General features: G+C 32.6%; 3 protein-coding genes across 3 annotated transcripts in view; all 3 read left to right on the top strand.

Moving 5' to 3' along the window:
- Positions 1-849: 849 nt before the first annotated feature.
- LOAG_03277 (UDP-glucose:Glycoprotein Glucosyltransferase containing protein) lies at positions 850-13108 on the top strand (the record flags this gene model as incomplete). Its single annotated transcript, XM_003138814.2, has 31 exons — positions 850-977; positions 1231-1319; positions 1529-1659; positions 1925-2028; positions 2127-2304; positions 2496-2595; positions 2754-2835; positions 3109-3349; positions 3502-3672; positions 3914-4000; positions 4218-4337; positions 4679-4764; positions 5212-5347; positions 5654-5863; positions 6379-6507; positions 6802-6985; positions 7290-7432; positions 7733-7897; positions 8169-8387; positions 8580-8722; positions 8941-9123; positions 9415-9607; positions 9816-9974; positions 10278-10363; positions 10703-10885; positions 11042-11207; positions 11298-11407; positions 11664-11897; positions 12000-12114; positions 12214-12330; positions 12657-13108. 31 exons carry the CDS (start codon positions 850-852, stop codon positions 12825-12827), a joined length of 4563 nt encoding a protein of 1520 aa, XP_003138862.1. The 3' UTR covers positions 12828-13108.
- A 1482-nt stretch (positions 13109-14590) lies between these two features.
- LOAG_03276 (hypothetical protein) lies at positions 14591-15711 on the top strand (the record flags this gene model as incomplete). The annotated part of the gene is made up of 4 exons (XM_003138813.1): positions 14591-14730; positions 14815-14887; positions 15109-15207; positions 15562-15711. The coding sequence occupies 4 exons, from the start codon at positions 14591-14593 to the stop codon at positions 15709-15711; spliced, it is 462 nt and encodes a 153-aa protein (XP_003138861.1).
- A 937-nt stretch (positions 15712-16648) lies between these two features.
- LOAG_03275 (hypothetical protein) overlaps positions 16649-20570 on the top strand; it is a gene marked incomplete at both ends in the record, with an annotated part of 4420 nt that continues 498 nt past the window's right edge. Inside the window, 8 exons of the mRNA XM_020446274.1 lie at positions 16649-16765; positions 17002-17158; positions 17459-17697; positions 18068-18279; positions 18693-18937; positions 19264-19357; positions 19424-19505; positions 19758-19938. Coding sequence (XP_020303362.1) covers positions 16649-16765; positions 17002-17158; positions 17459-17697; positions 18068-18279; positions 18693-18937; positions 19264-19357; positions 19424-19505; positions 19758-19938 — 1327 coding nt within the window. The remainder of the gene's footprint in view (positions 16766-17001; positions 17159-17458; positions 17698-18067; positions 18280-18692; positions 18938-19263; positions 19358-19423; positions 19506-19757; positions 19939-20570) is intronic.

Below are 20570 nucleotides of genomic sequence, written 5' to 3'. Positions count from 1 at the left end.
AGAGATATTTTTCATCTCCAAGATTTCTGTGTTTAATGCAATGTTTTAGTTATTTAGGACAAACTGTGCCAATTCTTCTGAATTACAATTTCTATTGTAATTTAAAATTGAAAGTTTTAACAATAATTTTAATGACTAGAAGTTATTTCTAAACAGATTATTGTGGTCAGCCGATTCCTTCATGTTTGATGGCGAAAAACTGAAGTATTTCCGTTATGTCGTAGTTCGTGCGCATATCCAAAAATAATGCATGGAAACGTTTACGAATAAGAAATGAAATAGTTAAGCTAAAGAACTTCTTATAAGCTCTTAGCAATAATTTGACTGAATTCAGGTGTGTTATGTTCCTATTCATAGAAAATTTCATTCACTTTTCATTATCTATTCTTTCCATCGTAATCTTCCTTCGCTATCACAAAAATCTTTTTTTTTCTTAATTAGCATAATCCGAGTTGTATCTATACAAAAAAAAAGAGCAGGAAAATATTTTTTTCGCTCGTGAGATCTGTGTTGTTTATCATTCCACTATTAAATAGATTTTGTGGCAGCATTTCTTTTTTTTTTGGGTTCTGTAAGTTGTTGAATTCTTACTCGTGTTTTATGGTTGTAGACGTTATTCCTCATTTTTTCGTAGTGATAACTTGCTGTTATATTACCGACTATTTGGAAAAGTAATGTAACGTTCAAAGACTCATTCATCATATCTAGATTGATATTGTGGTGACTCCCTGATGATTGCTTTCAGGCAGTATAATCATGTTAGATGACTTTAAAACTCATTAATTGCGCTTTCATTCGTGAATGCTTTAGTGTCTAAGCAGTAACCAACGATATATTTTAGAAGAGGGTATGGAGAGCCTATGGCTAATTATCCTGTTAGCTCTCCCTTACGTAACTAATTCTACAATAAGCAAAAAGTCAGTAATTACATCACTGCATGCAAAATGGCCACAGACTCCATTTATTGCGGAAGCCAGGTGTGTTGTGATTTTAAAAATTCAGTCCACTCTTTTTCCGAAATTTCAGTATAAGCGCATAATAAAACGAAGTAAATCAACAAACTGTTGGGGTTAATTTTAGAATTTAAATTAATGGATTATTCAAAATAAAGAGAAGTTGGCAGAAGAAACATATATTTCTTCCTGACATTTGTTCTACTGAATTTCAAGAGATTTAACGATTAAATATCATATCCCCGAATTTTCTTTTCTAATATATTGTAGTTTGCAGTGAATTTATGGCTCACGAAAGTGACAGTTTATTCTGGGCCTATATAGATGAAATTGTTGAAAAACTTAATGTTGACGAGTGGCATACATGTAAGTTGTCGAGTGTTTAAATTATTTAATAAGCCATTAAGAAAATTTGGCATTTCTTGTAATCAAAGCGTATAATAGGAGCGCTACATTTGTCTGCAGTCATTTAAATGCCTTGCTTTGTTTTGATGGATTAATGGTTGATGGTTTTGAAAATGATTTTAAATTTATAAAGTTTTTTTTTATTTGCAATTGGAAGGCTTGAATTTCAGACAGCGATGCCAAACAGTACGATTTAACTGTACGTTTAGCAGGCTATTTGTTGCAGGAAGCTCGTGTGAATCTTTTAAAATTTGCTTTGTCTTTACGAGCTCATTCACCAGCTGTATTGCTTTTCCAGAGAGTTAGAATTCCCTTCTTTGCTTTAAATTTTTTCTTCTTTGCTTTGAATTTTTGAAAGATTTATAAATTATGATATTATAATGTTATCGTTTTAACGAGAAATCGTATTAATCTTAACTCCTCATATTACGTACACCTCATTTTTTTTATTTAAAAGCTCAGGTTATCAACTAAAAAAAAGAAAAAGAAACGGAAGAGGAAACTTTTTCGCTTTTCTCTTTGCATATTTAACAAGATGTTTTTCTCGTTTTTTTCTTTTTTTCCAGTTAGGTGCTGAAAAGAAGAAGTCATGTGCTGCATTTGCTGATATTCATGGTATTTTAACATGTGATGTAAATGATTTGGAAAAGGTTATCGAAAATGATATGAAGTATTTTTTTCCTTTTTTTATATAATCAAGTGTTCAAAAAATAAGGTAAACATTCATTGTTGTCGTTTATATGTTTCATTTTACTCATACATTTTCAGGGGTCCTGCACCAACAGTGTATTCTATTGATCATGTATTTCCTGCAACTAAAGAACATAATGTTACCTTAATTATATATGGTGAATTAGGCTCAGCATCGTGGAGGAAATTTCATTTAGCTGCAAAAGCATTATCGAGAGGCGGCAAAGCCAGATATGTCCTTCGGCATTTTGTTAAAGTAAGTTTTTTAATAATTGCATTTTACTTTGGACGGTAGTTGAATTCTTATAAAGTAATCACTGTTTTTTATATTTGTGACAGCTAGTATTTAGTAGAGTTCTTTGCATTATATATTATTAAAATAAGAAGGCACTAACATTTCTTCCAATAGTCCAATGTCCAACTTTTGCGTAGAAGTTCAAACTCTAGGATGTCCGTGATGACAAGCTTTTGTTATCGGGTTACGGCGTTGAACTGGCTATCAAAAGCACGGAATACAAGGCAGTTGATGATAGCAATACTGTAACTGGTGAGTTGATGATTTCTTTAATAATTTATGTCATCTTTTCTGAGCAAGGTTTTATTTATAATCCATATAATTGTAATTTTATAATCCATATAATTATAATTTTTATAAATCTTTAGTAAACCCACGAGATTAGAAATCTAGATGTAATATTTTTGCAGATAAAATGGTAGTAGAGGAAAGTTCAGAAGAGTATATTGATAACGAAGAAGATAATTGTGGATTCAACTTCAATATACTGCGGTAAATGTTGTACTTTTTTAAAGCTTTGCGAAATTTTCAAAATTGCTTAATGGAAGCATGTTTCACATCTGTGTATTGCATTGTGAGAAGCACCGTTAATTAATGCCTATAAAGTGTTGCTAATCGATGCCACTTTTTTAGTGCTGTTGATCTTATTAACACTGCACTGAAAATTATAAATGATTATAAATTCAGTAACGTCTAAACTTTCTCATCTGAAATTAAAGGACTTCGGGGATTGAGACGAACGTTTCATGGACTGTTTAATTTCAGCAGGTTGCATCATGATTTAAAAGAATCGATTGAGCAGTTTCGGTTGCATTTGCTAGAACGTGATGAACTTACTCCGCTGAAAGTATGGCAGGTACAGGAACTTAGCTATCAGACTGCTCAGAGAATTGTTCAGGCTGGACCGCAGAAAGCCATTAATATCATGACGGATTCAAGCCAAAACTTCCCGCTTTCTGCTCGGTCACTATCACGACAAATAGTGCGGAAAGAATTCATATCTGAGGTTGTTTTTAATGATTTTTATTTCCAGAAAATTAGATTTATTCCACACCGTCACCTTCTACATGATATGTTCTCTTCGTATATTAAGAATTTTCCTTTTGTTTAGCTATTGAAAAAAAAGAAATTACATTAGTTGAAGTTAGCTGCTTGCAGGTCAGTGCAAATCAGGAGCAGTTAATGGAGTACGGCATCTCGGAAGGTGAATCTATTTTTTTAATCAATGGTATCATGGTGGATATTGATGCCCTGGATGTGTTCCAAGTGCTTGACTTGTTGAAACAGGAGGAAAAATTGGCAAATGGATTTTTTCGTATGGGAATTAAGGTTAACAGGTTTTGATGTAGTAAAACTATTATTAGATTGCATTGGACAAATTCATTCCGGTGGTAAGTGTCTTTAAAATTATATCTTCAAGACTTCTTTCATTTTTCAAATATCAATTACCAACGCACAGTATACTATATCATTATGACGATTTAATAGTATGCAAATAATGTAATGATTTAAGTAATAGAATTCTCGATTTTTCATGAGTTTTCTCTGTTAGTAAAATGCGTCGTTCTAGAACGAATATCTTTCCATGCTAATGGACCTCGAATTAAGCAATGAACGTTTGTCATATGCGCTGGATTTTAGATCAGCATCTCCAGAGGTAAATTGAGTAGTTAAGGTCTTGCAGAACACAAGATACATTTAAATCTTGTGTTTAGATGAATGAATTTAGATGATCAAGAAACTGGAATTTTATGATGTTTCGAAAATCAAAAATTTTTTTGAATTTTGAAAGCATATTTTTTACTTTGATTTCTGTTATTATATAATTTCTTGCTACGTCATCAAAAGATTGATAGAAAGTATATTCGTTTCAGTACCTGAATAATTTGGATACCGATAAACAATACCGGCAGTGGGCAAATAGTGTGGGTTTGCTACTTCAACCCTATTTTCCTGGAATGCTTCGACCAATTGCTAGAAATTTATTCACTTTGGTAATTTTTATGACCAGTGACCGTGTTTTCAATTTTAAATGATGATAAAGTGACATATTCTGATAATATTTCTCTATGAAGGAGCAAGTTACTGATGCTTTTTGAAAGATCGAAAGATAGCGTATTTTGCTAAACGCCTTTTTAATTTCAAATTTGTAAAAATCAATTCACAGAGGACCCGGCAATCTTTATGATACAATACCGTTGTGTCGGTGGTGTCTACCTTTTGCTTATTCAAGTGCACTTGTTTAATAATTATTTTTGTAAATATCTGCTTTTGTGCTCATTTATATTTTAACAAGCTTCAGATAATTAAAATCGAGGATAAATTTTTCTTCCAGATTTTCGTTGTTGATCCATCTCAGAAGGAAACTCGTGATTTATTACATTATGCTCTGCGATTTTATGCTCATGAAATACCTGTTAGGTATTCCCTTCAATTTTCTAATTTCTAAAAGTTGAACTTCATTTGGTGTCGTGCACATTTGCAATATTATGCATAATGCCGCTAAATAGAGTCCCAGAAAATTGAAAAAATCAGAAAATTCCTGGGATCTCAGGAAAAAAAAATCCCAGAAAATTGTTAATGATAATGATTTTTTTTCCTACCGGCATATACTAGAGAATAGTCGGCGGTGCCGGCTGTTCTTTAGTATATACTGATAGGAATTTTGAAAATGACAGGATCCATATCACTTTACGACACATGATGGAAGTCCAGGTATACAAAAATATTGGCAATAATTGGTATCAGACAATAATCTTCAAATTCAGACTTGAAAGTGCTAGTTGTAGCAAACAAAAGATGTTCAAAATATGATGAGAATTTTTTAATTTGCTCCTGAAGGTACAGAATATCCTGTGTAGTTTTCAGGCTTGGAGTTGTTTTCGTGACTAATGATGAGAAAGAAACAAGTGGTTTTGATGATGCATCCGTTGCTATGTTGAATTTATACAATTTTATCAAAATGAATAATGGTATTCAGAAAGCACTGGATGTCTTAACTGAGGTTAAAAGTTATCAAACTCGCTTTTGATAGCCATATCCCATACTCTTGTTTTCTTTATTTTTTCATATCATCTCATACTCTTGGGAAGCCTCGTCCTTCTCCATTTTCTTTATTCTCGCTATTTTTGTGTCGTACATATGTTAGCAACTTTTCCGTCTTCCACTCAACTCATTGTTATTCATCCCTTGAGATTGTAATTATTCAGGATTATAGCGTTGGTGCAAATTTTTGTGGCAATCGTTTTTTTTTCTCTTTTTAAAAAGTTCTCACCCAAATAAACAATATGTGGAAATTTTATGCTTCCAGGTTCTAAATGTGAAGGAAGAGTCTGTGTCTCCAAAGGATGTCTTATCATATTTCCAAATAAAATATCCTAATCATGATCCAAATGACGTCTTTGGTAGTGATTCCGACTATAATAATGGGCGTTCAACAGGTTATAAATTTCTTCGCGATAGTGGGCTTGGCTTGACTCCAAAAGTGCTCCTGAATGGTATTGTTCTGGACGATTCTGGCGTAAGCTTAATTCTTTATTTCTTTTCATTAGAACTATTGGGCTGGTATTCGGTTTTTGTAATTTTTTTTTTTTTTTTTTTTTTTTTAACAAGCAGTACTTTTCAAAACATTTCTTTGACTTATGGCAGTTAATATTGGTTGCTTTAGTTTCCTTTCCTCCTTAGTATCCTTGACTCTGTATTCGACTAATTTAAGAAATCTGAATCTGCCCTCCTATTATCACGTCAACAGGCTTATGGCTGAGGTACTGATTAAGCAATAGCGATCACGATGTTAGAAGTCGATTGTTATTGTTTACGATTGAAAATTTTATATATTATTAAATAGCAGCCATTTTCAGTATCCATTAAAATCGTATTGAAGAAATGCAAATATGATTGCACAGAATTCTCTTATTTTCGTTAACGGCTTTCAATGTTATCTAAAATTCCTTCCAAAATTTTGTGCTGTAACCAAATAATAAACAAAGAAAATTTGTATATTCTGGATTATTCTCTGAAGAGATCTTTTTGTAGATAACAGCTGACCATTTTGAAGAAACTGTAATGATGGAAATCATGCGCGTTACGTCGCGTTTGCAGAAGGCAGTGATGGAAAAGAAACTAAAAGATCAAGATAATGTAATGAATTGGATACTTTCCCAGGTATATGTCATAGAATGTTTCAAGGAATTTAATCATAACTTTGGGTTTAACTTTGAAACATTTTCGAACATAAACTGACTTGAATTAATTTAACGACTTTAATTCTCTTGTAACGATTGGTTATTTTGAATGATGCTTGCCAAAAGTTTTAAAAAATGTGATTGTGAGATTTCAGGCAAAATGTATCGAATATATCTTTTATGATGGATGTATATTTATTGCGATATCCATGCTTTCACTTTTTAAAATTTCAGTTCAGATTTTATTGCACTCTCTTTAATTTGGTTATTATAGCCGGAAGTTATGCCACGAATCAACAAGCTTATTTTGGATTCACCGTTATCACCAAATGCGTTGTATCTGGATTTAACTTCTGCCAAAAAATGTACAAACGTATCACCTGCACAGTATTACAAATTACCGTCAGAAGAGCAGAATCAATGCATGCTAAAAGGAATGCGATACATTACGAGGACAGGTAGGTAAACAATCACTGAAGATAAGGTAAACAATCACTGAAGATAATTGTTGTTTGCCAAGTGTCATTTCATATTTCAATAGACTATAATGTCTGTTTCGGGACACTGCGAGTTTTTATTTATTTATGATAATCTGGAATGTTTAATGGATGTGTCAGTAAAGATAATTACTGAGAAGCTGTAATCAGTCATTTAAGAGCATAATGACTTGGAAGCATTCATTGCTTGCAATTATTATTTCAAATCCATGTTTTTCTCTTTTCTTCTTTGAAACTAGCCAAAAATTGGTCTCTGATATTTCAGAGGAAATGAAAACTCATTTTTCTACTGTTTGGGTTGTGACCGACTTGGAAACTGTTGAAGGACGACTTTTGGCTTATAATGCAGTTAGACATCTTAAACGTTCTTATACTATGCGTGTTGCTATCATCAATAATCCTAAGGATGTGAGTTTTTCTGGTCAGTACCAGTTTGATACCGCGTTGAGAAATTTTTAAGCTCTGCGAAAATGTATTTCCATTACCTAATTTCTTGTTATTCCGAAGCATTAGTATAATTGATTTTCTGATTAAACTGAGACTATGACGAGGTATGAAGCAGTAGTTTAAAAAATTGTTACTGTGAAACAAGTACCAGTTCTTTTTCGTAGTTCCGATGGCACACAATTTCAATACATGCCTCCATCAGCTAATACTATGTACTTCTTTGAGTCGTGCATAAATAAGAAATTATAAAAGATGTTGCAGATTAAAGCAGCAACTACTTCTGGCAGTATAACGATGCTTGTGAATATCGCGTCACGCTTACTTGTACCAAGGCAAATGAAATCATTTGTAACAAAGCTTGTGAAAGAAGAAATTGTATCGAAACTGCTAAATAAACAAATTACTTTGGATGATCTTGCTGTTAATGTTTGTTTTTTCTTTTTCTTATAACCAAATATTTATTTTTAAATACCACAAATGACTAGGAAGTATAATACCTTTTATGCAGTTATGAAATTTGATCACGTTATTCAAAATTTTTAAAAGCTGTTTGCTGCATCTGAATGATCTGTTGAAATGGCACGGCTAAGCTATTATGCTTACCGGAAGTAAATTTTGAGTGAGAAAATCTAAGAATATGATTGTTGTCCTTATTTATGAATCTTGTTCTAAATATTCCTGCATATTTCTATTATAGGATATGAATATGACATTTTTTTACAAGGAATCGAAACAAATAAATAGTGACGAAATTGTCGCTGATGCTAGGTACTCAAAAGATATTCTTGGCTTGAAACCAGGACAGTTAGCTTTGGTAGTGAATGGCTTACTTATTGGACCACTTAGCGATGGTGAAGTTTTGGATGTTGCCGATATGGAATTAATTGACAAACTCATTTTGCTTCGAGGTGGAAAGGTATAGGAACTCTAGGTGCTAAGTAAATTTTGGAATCTTTTTGGAGTTCTCAGATTGCATCAGATTTTGATCTAGAATTTTTCAAAAATACAAAATACATGTTGACGGGAAGCTTTGTTTCCTTAATAATTTTATGAAATTGAAGCACAACATAAACATTTAAAATCTAAAACAACCGTTTTTAATTTAAAGGTAATTGGAGACTATATGGAGAAATGGAAAATACAAACGAGACATGGGGAATCATCAGATATGGTTGCACGAAGCATGGCTTTGATTGGAAGTGGTGTTGCCAAAAAACGACGATCCATTGCACTTTCAAGAGAGAAAGAAAGGTATACCAGTGGTATTTCGTGACTTTTTGAATCTTAACAAAGTTAATTCGTAGTTGGTTTGAATCGGTATTGATAAATGGTCGTTTACCGAGCCTCGTTTATTAATTAATTGGAGACTAAATGAATGCGATCGACCCTTACTGTATGTTGCTATTCTTTTCCGTGTCCAAGTTTACTTCATGCTTTCATTTTTTCTATTTAATAATCATATCTTCTAGTGTCGTGACGATCTATGGAAACAACGAAGAAGGCATAATCTTGGTGCTATGTATTGTTGACCCATTGTCTACTCAAGCTCAACGACTTGGCCATTTACTAACTGTCATACAAAAAGTTGTCAATGTGGAAGTGAAATTAGTAATGAATCCCAGAGCTAAACTTAGCGAGCTTCCATTAAAGAGGTGAATTTTAGTGGTGCTATTTCGTGGATATAAGTATGGATCATCATTCTGATAAAATTTTTGGCGAGTATTGTCAAGACTTGATAGATAGCTTGATTCCAGGTTTACTAGTTAAATTCTTCGATCAACTTTGCCACATCCTAAGGCTGTCGTTTATGAGCATTTATATTTTATGATTTTTGAAATTACTTCAGTTTGTAACGGATCCAGCTTCCGTGTTGGTAGTTTCTCAAACAAATGACTCGTTATTATAGGTTTATGAATAAACAGTTTACAACTGTAAATTTATAGGTTTTATCGTCTCGTGCTACAACCGACGGTGATGTTTGATGATTCGGGGCGTATCGATATTGCTGCTTATGAAGCACGCTTCACAGCGTTACCAAACAAACAGTTGCTAACTCTTGCGGTTGTTCCACCGGATGCTTGGATGGTTCAGTCCGTATATGCCATTTATGATCTAGACAATATTAGGCTGGAAAATGTACGCGGCATGATTTTTGAGTTCTGATACTTTTCGAAGTCTTTTTTGGTGATATGATATTGATGATGCACGTTTTTTAGTGTCAATTTGCATCATCCATCATAAGCATCATATTTGAGTGCTTCATCATGTCTTGTGCTATATGCAGTAAAAGATAGCATCAGATTTGTTGTGATATGCCTGTTACATAAAAAAGAATACTTTCCAGGTAGCAGGAAATGTGCTTGCCAAATTTGAGCTTGAGCATATTCTTCTGGAAGGTCATTGCTTTGATGATATAACTGGATCACCTCCACGTGGTCTGCAGTTTACTTTGGGCACACTAACAAATCCGAGTCGTTATGACACAATTGTTATGGCCAATTTGGTAAGCAGAATTTCAATTTTTCGAAAACGCATTAGAATTATGGAACTAAATGAATTGTGCAGATTCGGTACTTTTTTAAACAGTTCATTTAGAGGAGTACGAAAAATAGAACAATTTTTGCAGTATTTTATCATTATAGTAATAATTAAAAATTTTAGGTAATCAGTGACTACATTTGGCTTTTCCTTTTCTAGAATGCTTTGACGAGAATTTTGTCTGTTTACCTTACTTTTAACGAAAATTTTATCCGCATGCTTCACTTTTATTCTCATTTGCACTTGATAAATGAGTTCTTTTGTTTAGGGCTATTTCCAGTTAAAAGCTGATCCGGGTGCTTGGATCTTGAACCTTCGTGATGGTAAATCGAAGGATATCTACAACATTGTAAGGTAAGTGAATCAATGATAATTCAGTGTTAATCTTCTGTTTGAGTTTTTGTGTTATCTGAAAGCATACCTGTTGATAATAGTATTATGTTGGCCTGTGGAAAATTTGAAGTTGCATAAGTGATTTTGCCCTTGAAAAGATCTTTTTGGAAGCTATCAGCAAATCAGTAAACAATCCTAGATACAATTTTAAGATGCAAATAAACAGGTCAAACCAGTTTATTATAATTGATGAAAGAGCAAGGAGCCACGATTACTTATAACCTGATTATTTATTAAACAAGCAAGTTTATAAGTATTGAGTGATGAATAAACATTTGTGATGACGTGAATTGTTTACAGTCATGTAAATACAGAACTGGAGGATGAAACCGGAGTAAATGTACTAATCGATTCATTCAGTGGTCGAACAATTCGTATTCGGGTCGCCAAAAAAAAGGGAAGAGAAAAGGAAAATTTGCTAAGTGAGAAATCGGAAGGAGAGAGCGAGGATTATCTTTCCGTTTGGAGCAGCATATCGACAACGTACGTTGTACTTAAGTTTAGAAATTATTTTAAAAAATTTTGATGGATTTCTGGAATTTTTAGGGAGTCATCTTTCTCGTCAGAGATCAGTTGTTCGTTACCGCTAGTTGATTCGAGTAGCTTAAATTTTCACTTGTTCATAATTTTACTTTCCAGAAGTAAAAGTGGTGGTGAAAAATATGATGCGATTAATATTTTTTCGTTGGCATCAGGACATTTATATGAACGTTTCCTGCGGATCATGATTTTGAGCGTAATGAAACATACGAAACATCCTGTCAATTTTTGGTTACTTAAGAATTATCTGTCACCTAATTTTAAGGCTAGTTAACTCTCAGATTAGCACACTTTCAGTTCTGAACAATTAATCGTATTTTAATTTAATTGATTTCTGAACTGTGGTTTATTCTAGGAAACGTTGCCTCAAATGGCTAAGCATTACGGTTTCAAGTATGAGTTTATAGAGTATCGTTGGCCACGTTGGTTACATCAGCAAACTGAAAAGCAGCGCGTCATGTGGGGGTAAGATATATTAAAATAATAAAACTGAGCAAACATTTGGACGTTTAATAATGCACAAACATGCCAAACACGAGAAAACATCGACTTTTTACGTATTTATTTAATTTAGATTGGTGGTTAAACTACTTATCGAATCTTTTTCGTAGATTTTATGGAAATAAGTTTTTGTGAAGTTTATTGGAATTGACATATTTCTTTTTAATTTACTTGGTATTTTAGGGATGGATTCGTTTCATATATTTGTATCTCTTTGCAGATACAAAATACTTTTCTTGGATGTTTTGTTCCCGTTAAGTGTACGAAAAATAATTTTCGTTGACGCGGATCAGATCGTTCGGACAGATTTGATGGAACTGATGGAGTTGGATTTGGGAGGTGCTCCATATGGTTTCACGCCATTTTGTGATAGCAGGACATCGATGGATGGTTTCAGATTCTGGAAAAAAGGTTATTGGGCTAATCATCTTGCTGGTCGCAAATATCATATCAGGTCAGTTTGTTACGTTTTCTTCTATGTCTTATATTTCGGGTGTCTATTTTGTGAACTATTTATGAGTGAGTTGATTAAAAAAAGCTGCATGCTAATTTTTAGCGCACTTTACGTAATCGATTTGGTTAAATTTCGTCAGGTGGCTGCTGGTGATCGGTTACGTGGTCAGTATCAAGGATTGAGTGCTGATCCAAACAGCCTTTCAAATCTTGACCAAGTAACTTTTTTCTTTCTTGGTTCTATCATAATTGATTTTGTCCATGTAGTACTTTGTTTATTAATTTTTGTTATTCTCCAAATTTTACTATATCTGCAGGATTTACCAAATAATATGATTCACCAAGTACGCATTAAATCATTACCACAAGAATGGCTTTGGTGTGAAACATGGTGTGATGATGCTTCAAAAGAAAAGGCAAAGACGATTGATTTGGTTTGTTGTCCATTCTTTTTGAATAAGATCTTATTCAGTTACTCTGCCGTAACAAATAAATTTAAATCATTTACAACTTGTATCCTTCAAATCCAGTTTCTTCCTTCATTTGTTCATTATTTACTTTCTGTTCTTTTCTATTTATAAACACTTTTTTCCACAAAAATCGTTGGGAGATAATTGAGTTGACTTTTATTCAAATAATTTTCCAAAAAATTGTTCTGGCTTTCAGCGAAATTTTTTCAGGGCATAGATTTTATGTCATATCTCTCTTTAAAAAAAAAAAACCGAAAAAACTGCTATACTCTTATGGTTTCAAATTTTAGTGCAACAATCCCCAGACTAAAGAACCGAAACTTGATTCGGCCATGCGAATTATTCCAGAATGGAAAGATTATGACGCTGAAATAAAGGTGTTACTTGATGAAAGATCAAAGAAGTATGCAGAAGAAAGAAAGTCTGGGCATAAAGCAATTGATGAACACACCGAGCTATAAATTACTCTTTTTCATTTTTATAATGTAAAATTTTCATTATTTGAAGTTGATGACATCAGAATTGTGCTCCGTAAATGGTGCTTTACACCATTTACGGAACTTTTCTAATCTTTTGTTGTGCTTGAGATTCCTTCTCAGCCACATGAAAGGATCTGCAAATCAAGATAGATTGAAGGAACAGTATCTGTGAAAAATATACTGTTTCCAGATATGAAGTATTTTGTAAATAAAATGCTTCAGTTTTATCGTGACAATTTAATATTTTCTGTATTTAATCGTGGTAGTTGGATTTTGTCTTTGCAATAAAAATACTTCCTTTTGAACTCTGGTTGTGAAATGAAGGGTGCAGATGAAGTATGGATTATTCAAATATTGCTTCTTATATTCTTGGTGAAAAAGATCTTTCATTGTTTTTATTCATAAAGTGGATTCTGTACTTTTTATATATCTATAAAATATGGTGATTTTTCTGTAAGTTTTTAAAATTGTTATCCGAACAACAACCTAATCAGGGCGGACTGGATGAAATAAATAGGCATCATAAGCTTCATTCAAGAATTTAATGCTTACTCCTGTCTTTGGTTAATTGCACCAGATAATTTGGTATGAACTCACTTTCAAGTATCTTTGGACTGATTTTGTTTTGATGTTTTATTCTCTCCATAGCATCTGCATTATTTATATTGTTAAAGCTTGTGGGATAAATTAATTTTATATACATGTGCATTTGAATGATACTTGTATTCTAAACATTCATCTTGATTTTAATTTTTGATTTATGGAATAATCATTTACTACCATCTATTCTTTTCATTCCTCTCTTTTGAAATAGTTCTAACTACGCATAGATTTTTAGATTGGTCAAGATCTTGCAAAGTTGAAAATCAGATTTTAAAAACGATATGATAATATTTAATGAAAAGAATTCCGTTCATGACTAGCTTATGTTTACCGAAACTGTTGCTATTGGGATATTACCATTGATTTTAAGTCAAGTCGACGACAGCTTTTTGAAATCTGACCCCTCGATATATTGACATGACGAGTTCCTATCCTGATTTTTTGTTGCTGACTTGTGCTGCTGCTGTACCAATGTTATGAGACAATCTATAAGAGCATTTTATGAAAAGTGCGTAAGAGTGTAAAAGCTTTTCGGAATTATAGTCATTGATAATCGATAGTTGACATTGCATTGGGCCATGTTTTATCCATTTTATCATTCTATTCTGGCCTATTTTCGAATTCGTTTGTCACTTTTTCCTTGTCAGAGAGGTCCTGAATTTGTTAAATACTGGATTTAATCAGCCGTCATAGCTTGCTTTTACCTTTGGTCAACGTATTTTTATGTTTTAAATTCACTGCATCTTAATTGAAAGATGTTGATTTACCTCCATGATAGTGATAACACAGTGCTCGAGATGCTACGTTCTGAATCGTTGTTATAATTTATTTTATTGTTGAACTGTGGTGAATAAACCTCCTTTGTTATTTTTCTAGAAACTTCGGTTCCAATTCATTAATGCTGTCACGCTAAAATATCTTTCAGAAAAGGATTCCACAAATTTTTTAAAACTATTTTTGTTCATTTGCATATCGAATCATAATCACCCAGTCAGTTTTCGACTATTAACAGTCTCACTTATAGATGTTTAACATTTTTTTGATTTTGGATCGATCAAAAACTGCTTTTGCCTTCCGATTTCGCATCATTGACTAAACGTTTAAAGTTTTATTATTGTCGCAAAATAATATTTAGTTCTCCTATGTCGACGAGAATATATCGTTTATGGCAGCCCGGAAATCCGAAAATAAGAGTATTTTTGCCCGATTTTTGGATAAAAATAGTCGACCCCTACCCTGTCCGATTGCCTAAACATGTTGTTAAATTCGAAGTTGACAAAAGGTTTGTTATATTTGATAATGCTTCTTCTGATAATAGATGCACGTTTGCTATCCCAGATAAAGTACTGAGTAATCCCTTATCCAGGATGACGAGACACGATGTCAGAGAATATTTGGAGAAAATATATAACCTCCCAGTTCGAGAAGTTCGCACCTTGGTAAATTTTCATATAGTTTGTCGAATTTCAATAAATTTGATTCCATGTTCATCCTTCCTGCGATGTCTGTTTCCTTTTCTGTGTAACTGCTTCCGTCTGCTTTGATGTTTTCTCGCATTTCCTCGTTTTCCAAGCTCTATAGTTGTTTCGTTTAAAGCTGCACTTCTATTTCTACTAGTAAGAAGTCTTTGTCATTCCTTTTTACCATCTGAGGTTTTCAGATAAAAGCTGGTCAAATTACATATGATTTTCCGCTCGATAAAGAAAAGCGAAGAGCCTTGTGGAAAGAAGATGACAGAAAATATGCATACGTTTTTATGGTAATTGCAATGGCGATTTCATTATCTCTTTATCGAGTAGTCAAATTGAAATTACTATTCAGGATTTGTTTCAAAACCTCTTTGCTTGCATTACGGAACAACCTATTATATTTACTATCAACGTTTGTATTGATTTACACAATATAACAAATTTATAAAACATCCAACCATTTAATTATTCTAAATTTCAACTTTTTGTTTCCCTTCACCACTTTATTATTTAGGTTTCTGCTATTTTCCATGTCTTTTAATTTTCATTTGTAATTTTCATTTTTATTTTTTCATTTCTATTATTTCCTATTTTCCTCACCTTCAATTTTGGTCTGTCCTTCCTTTCCTGCAAAAGTGTTACAGAGGAAAGGATTCGAATTTCAACTTCCAAATTTGTTCGAGAAGTGCGAGGAGCAAGAAATGTGGGACAAGATGAAACAGAAGATGCCGGATGTGACGAATGCCGAATATATCAATCGCGATCGTCATGGCGTGGGAGAATTCTTACCTTAAATTATTAGTTCCGATTTGTCTGTTGCTCTTATTAATTGTATCTCAGCTTGAGTTTGTTTTCAATGATGACTTTTGCTAAAGGTTTTGTTAAAATTGAAAGAATTTTAGAACCATGCCGGTATTTCCGAAAGGTCTATGATGAATCTGTTTCCATATTCAGCTGTCGCTTAATCACCGAAAAACACATTATACTGAGTGACTGTATAATAACTCTGCTGTTTCAGGTATTCAAAATAATATTGCTAAGAAAGATTATATTGAATTATCATGTATTATATGTGTTTTCCCACCGAGTGTAAATTCTTGAAATCTGGTAAAATCAGTGATGTTTGATAAACTAACCGAATAATCCTAAATGTGTACAGAAGTTGTTTATGCTTTGTTTGGCCGTACCTAAATACTTTTTTTTGTTTTCTGATCTATTCCAACTTCGTACTTTTTGCAGATTGTCCATCCACATCAAATACTCGGTCTTTTTTACTGACGGCATGGAATTTTCTAAAGTATAAAAATATTTCACGTATCAGTTGGAAAATTTCAAGTGAGGTTTCCGAAGAATTACCAGACAACATTAAATTGAACACAAGGGAAGTAGGAGGTTGAGAACCCGGACTGGGGAGGAAGGTCATGTGTAATAAACGGTAATTCCATAATTCCACATTGTGTTCATTAGTCTTCCCGTATTTTACTTCTCATTGTGCTGTTAACTTATTCACTATAGTAAAACATTTGCTACAAAAATTTTTTGATTTATACAACATAGGACTAAACAGCTTATGAGTAATTAAACTAATTCATTTTATTCCATGGCTGTTGTGGACCTGAGAGATTGTCCCAATTCCTTGGTTTTTCATTGAGTCGGCTCTTATAGCTATTTTGTATTCGTTCTGGTGTCAAATTGACACATCTTGTCTGTCCAAATAAATGAAGCTGTAGGATGAGTAACTTGGAAAGATTGAACTCAATTAATGATAATGAAACATGGTTCTATGGGACACGTGACAGAGACGAGCGAACCGAGATGACAGACCAGACTGTTTTGAGTGAAGCACAGGTAATTCCTTTTCTCAAACCTCTGGTTAACTTTAATGAAAGAATTAAGAGCAGTAAATTATATCAAATAATGAAATACTGGAAATCATTGGTAACTTGTTTCGAGCTTTTGTCTTTTGCATACTTATCCATAAGAAGTAACCTCATATAATGTACTTTTATTTTATGATACAGTAGAAGAAGAAGGATTTGAACCTCTCAAACCGAACATTTTGTCATATATGTATTGTAATCAAGGTGTGTCTGGAGAAGCAAAAGCCAAAACGAAGTCTTTTCGATGATTCATTGGGTTCCTTTTTGGTTTACAAACGGCAGAATGACGCACTACTAAAATGCGAGCAAGAAGGACCAATGGCAAGGGTGTTTGCGTTCGAGTATTCCATTCATCATCCAGGTTGATAAAAGTGGATATAATTCAAACTAAAAACTACGGAAGTCGTTCCCGAAGTGTTATACTCAAGTTTCAAATTTTTTTTTTGTAGAATTATCTAGTATCAAGGGAATGATTTCGACTACTTGGGCTAGAAAATGATATTTTAAAATATACATAGAAAGCCTGATTTTTATAAGCCATCTAAATACATGGCGAGACTGGTTATCTTTCTGGATTGCGTGTGCTTTCTTCACGCATTATTTTCTGGTGGTCATTTGTTGGATAAATACCTTTTTCATTATTCGATTAAATTCTCTGCAGGACAAAGGCAGTATCTTGTATCGACGGTAGAACGATTCTGGGAGTGGTACAAGAAACAGTATGACGTTTCATTTTACGAACTGATACCACAAAATCGTCCTGCACATCTCTATTTTGATCTTGAATTTTATCGCGAAACGAACCCCGATGTTAAGGAGGAGGATTTAATTAAGGATTTTAATGACTGCGTCAGTGAAGTGTTCATGGAAATGTTTGGTATTGACTTGGATCCAGAAAAAGTTGGTATTTGACTTTCTGTTAGAAAAAACAAGAAATAATGTCATTTTTGTCAGAAAAAAACAGTGCTGATTTCACTCAACTTTAATTTTAGCTGAATTGCGAGTTAGAATTTTTTAAAATTTGAGAAATCTAAGGCATCAAGTGTTGAAAGCTTAGCAAGGAAGAAGGTAGTTGTGATCTTGGATCTGTTGGGATTTAAAACTTTTCATTATTCTTTTTCAATCGTTTGCTGCTTATCATAATTGAGTTGGAATTTCGAGAAAAAGTTAAACAAAAGGAATACAAGAAGTAAACAATGACCAGCACTAATAATGCTGACTATGCAACGGTGATAAGTGGCCGTGGTTACGTTGACTCATTATTTTACAGGAAATGTTGGTACTTAATGCTTCAACGATTACAAAATTTAGTGAGCATATTATCATTCATTTAGTCGACAACCATTTATTTCCATCAAATATATCTATGAAATCTTTTATACAGCAACTGAAGGAAAATATGTTATCATCTGGTCGATGTTTAGTTTGGAATGCAGACGCTACCAAACTTATTACATTGTTTGATGCAACTGTTTACTCAGCGTAAGTTAAAATTTTTCACATGCTATAGTAAGAGGGATTCAAGTGATTGTGATGAAATTCAAGTTTCTGATGCCTCTAAATTAGCGCAAACTACCCTGCTTGTCTGGATAGAAAACAATGTTCCAGTCTAAATTATTCTTTCCTCATACTAGCTAGTCCTGGAATTCTTTTTATGTTTATAACTTGCAGTCTTCTTGTGGCAGAGAATAATGCTGACAAGCTCAGAAGTGTTTTTTATTCTTTATAATTGTGAAGGCAAGTGTAGTTACACTTAAATCTTCATTTTGAGCAGATTTTTTATACAAATTTTCGCTTACTACTCAAATGGATTTTTACCAGCTTTATGAAACGGCACTTCTATTACTTATTTATAGCCTTACTTTCACTTTGTCAATAGCAAGTAGTATTTTCAGGAATCGTAATTTTCGTTTGTACCTGTCGTCAAAATTGGGAAAAAACAACCCTTTAGTGCTCTCACAACGTTGTAATTTTTATGCCCATAGGAAGCATCTTTCAAGGCGACAGATTTTTCTCGATTCACTAGTTGTACCTGCCAGCTACAATACTCCTGAAATTATTTATATCCCGAAAGTTGAAAACGGAGAATATCCGGACATCCAAAGTAGAGAACGAAAAATCCTTACAATTTCTACACGAGGTATGTTTTGAAATCAAACTAGAAGATCAAGATAGTTATTCATCGGACTTGCTTAATTTCAGGACTTAAACATTGTCTTGCTTCCGTATTGTAGTATTCAAGAGATAGGTAGTAAGTTGATAGTAAGTTGTTTAGACATTGTAAAATAAGTTCTAAACACCGAAATGTATGTCTCTTGAACAGCAGTGTCGAAGAACATTAAGTGTCCAAAGTAGTTTATAGTGTTTTCCAACTAAACTGGATCTGGCAAAAGAATAAATACAAGAGATGCACTATTAATAATTTTTCAACCATCAATTATTAGCGGTTAATCATCAGTAGTTCAGTTCATGCATCAAATGAAAACGTGGTTTATATTAGTGGCCGTGGACCAACTTCACCTTTTCCCGTATTGGACCAACATATCATTGCTATAAACAGGTGCGCTTTCAAATAATTGCAAGTGATTAATCCGTTTGCCCCTTTAGAATGACAAAATATCTTCAGATGGTGGAAGGATAATGCATCCATTCGACAGTGGAAATTGTCAGTGGATAAATTTACAATTTCCCGACATATCATTTATTATGTATGTTAACATTTTCGAAAGGTTTTTTGTGGATTTAACTTTATTTATGTAGCGGAATAAACAAAAGGAAATGATCCTGCTAACTTTTCATAAGACTACACTTACCTTATTTCTTTTATCTGCACTTCCTTGTCTGCGAAAGGTGAAAATTTCATCCGATTTTAATTTCCGTTTTCTGTTCTATCATTACGAAAAACAACTGGAGTCTCTTCAAGATAATATTTTGCGTAGTGGAAAAACTACTTTTTTAAGATTTCAAATTGTCGTTTTTGTTTCAATATCGGGCGAGAGCATCGAAGTAACGGAGTATATTGGATTGTGGATTTAGATAAGCTGCATTGTTTTCAAAAATGTTTCGATATCGATTGTAATGGTAGCAGTTCGAATTATTTTCCTTTGCCTAATTTTGTCTGCACTTCCTTATCTACGAAAGGTGAAAATTTCTTTCGATCTTAATTTTTATTACAACAACATTGCCTCTTTCTCATAAGCTTTTTATCACCTTCAGCTAAAGTTGGAACGTTTTGTTTCGAACTCGCAGTCCTCGTTATACTTAGTTAATCAGCTGATTATACATTGAACTAAGTTTCATAATTTAAGCATTATTTTGCTTTTTAATATTGTGCTGACTAGTTTAGGCAAAAATCATGGATTTCAAGTTTATATGTGTCATTCGTCCACCAAGCTTTTTTAATTTTCATTTTAACACAACTAACACATATAGAAAATTTTCCTATAGAAAATCTCTCTGTTTTCTGTTTCATATATATATATATATATATATAATATAATAATAATATATATATATATATATAATAATAATAATAATAATAATAATAATAATAATAATAATAATAATAATAATAATAATAATAATAATAATAATAATAATAATAATAATAATAATAATAATAATAATAATAATAATAATAATAATAATAATAATAATAATAATAATAATAATAATAATAATAATAATAATAATAATAATAATAATAATAATAATAATAATAATAATAATAATAATAATAATAATAATAATAATAATAATAATAATAATAATAA

Source organism: Loa loa, assembly GCF_000183805.2.
Source record: "Loa loa unplaced genomic scaffold supercont3.74, whole genome shotgun sequence".
NCBI lineage: Eukaryota > Metazoa > Nematoda > Chromadorea > Rhabditida > Onchocercidae > Loa > Loa loa.
Note: the sequence above shows the minus strand (reverse complement) of the source record. Positions and strands in the feature narration are given on the sequence as shown.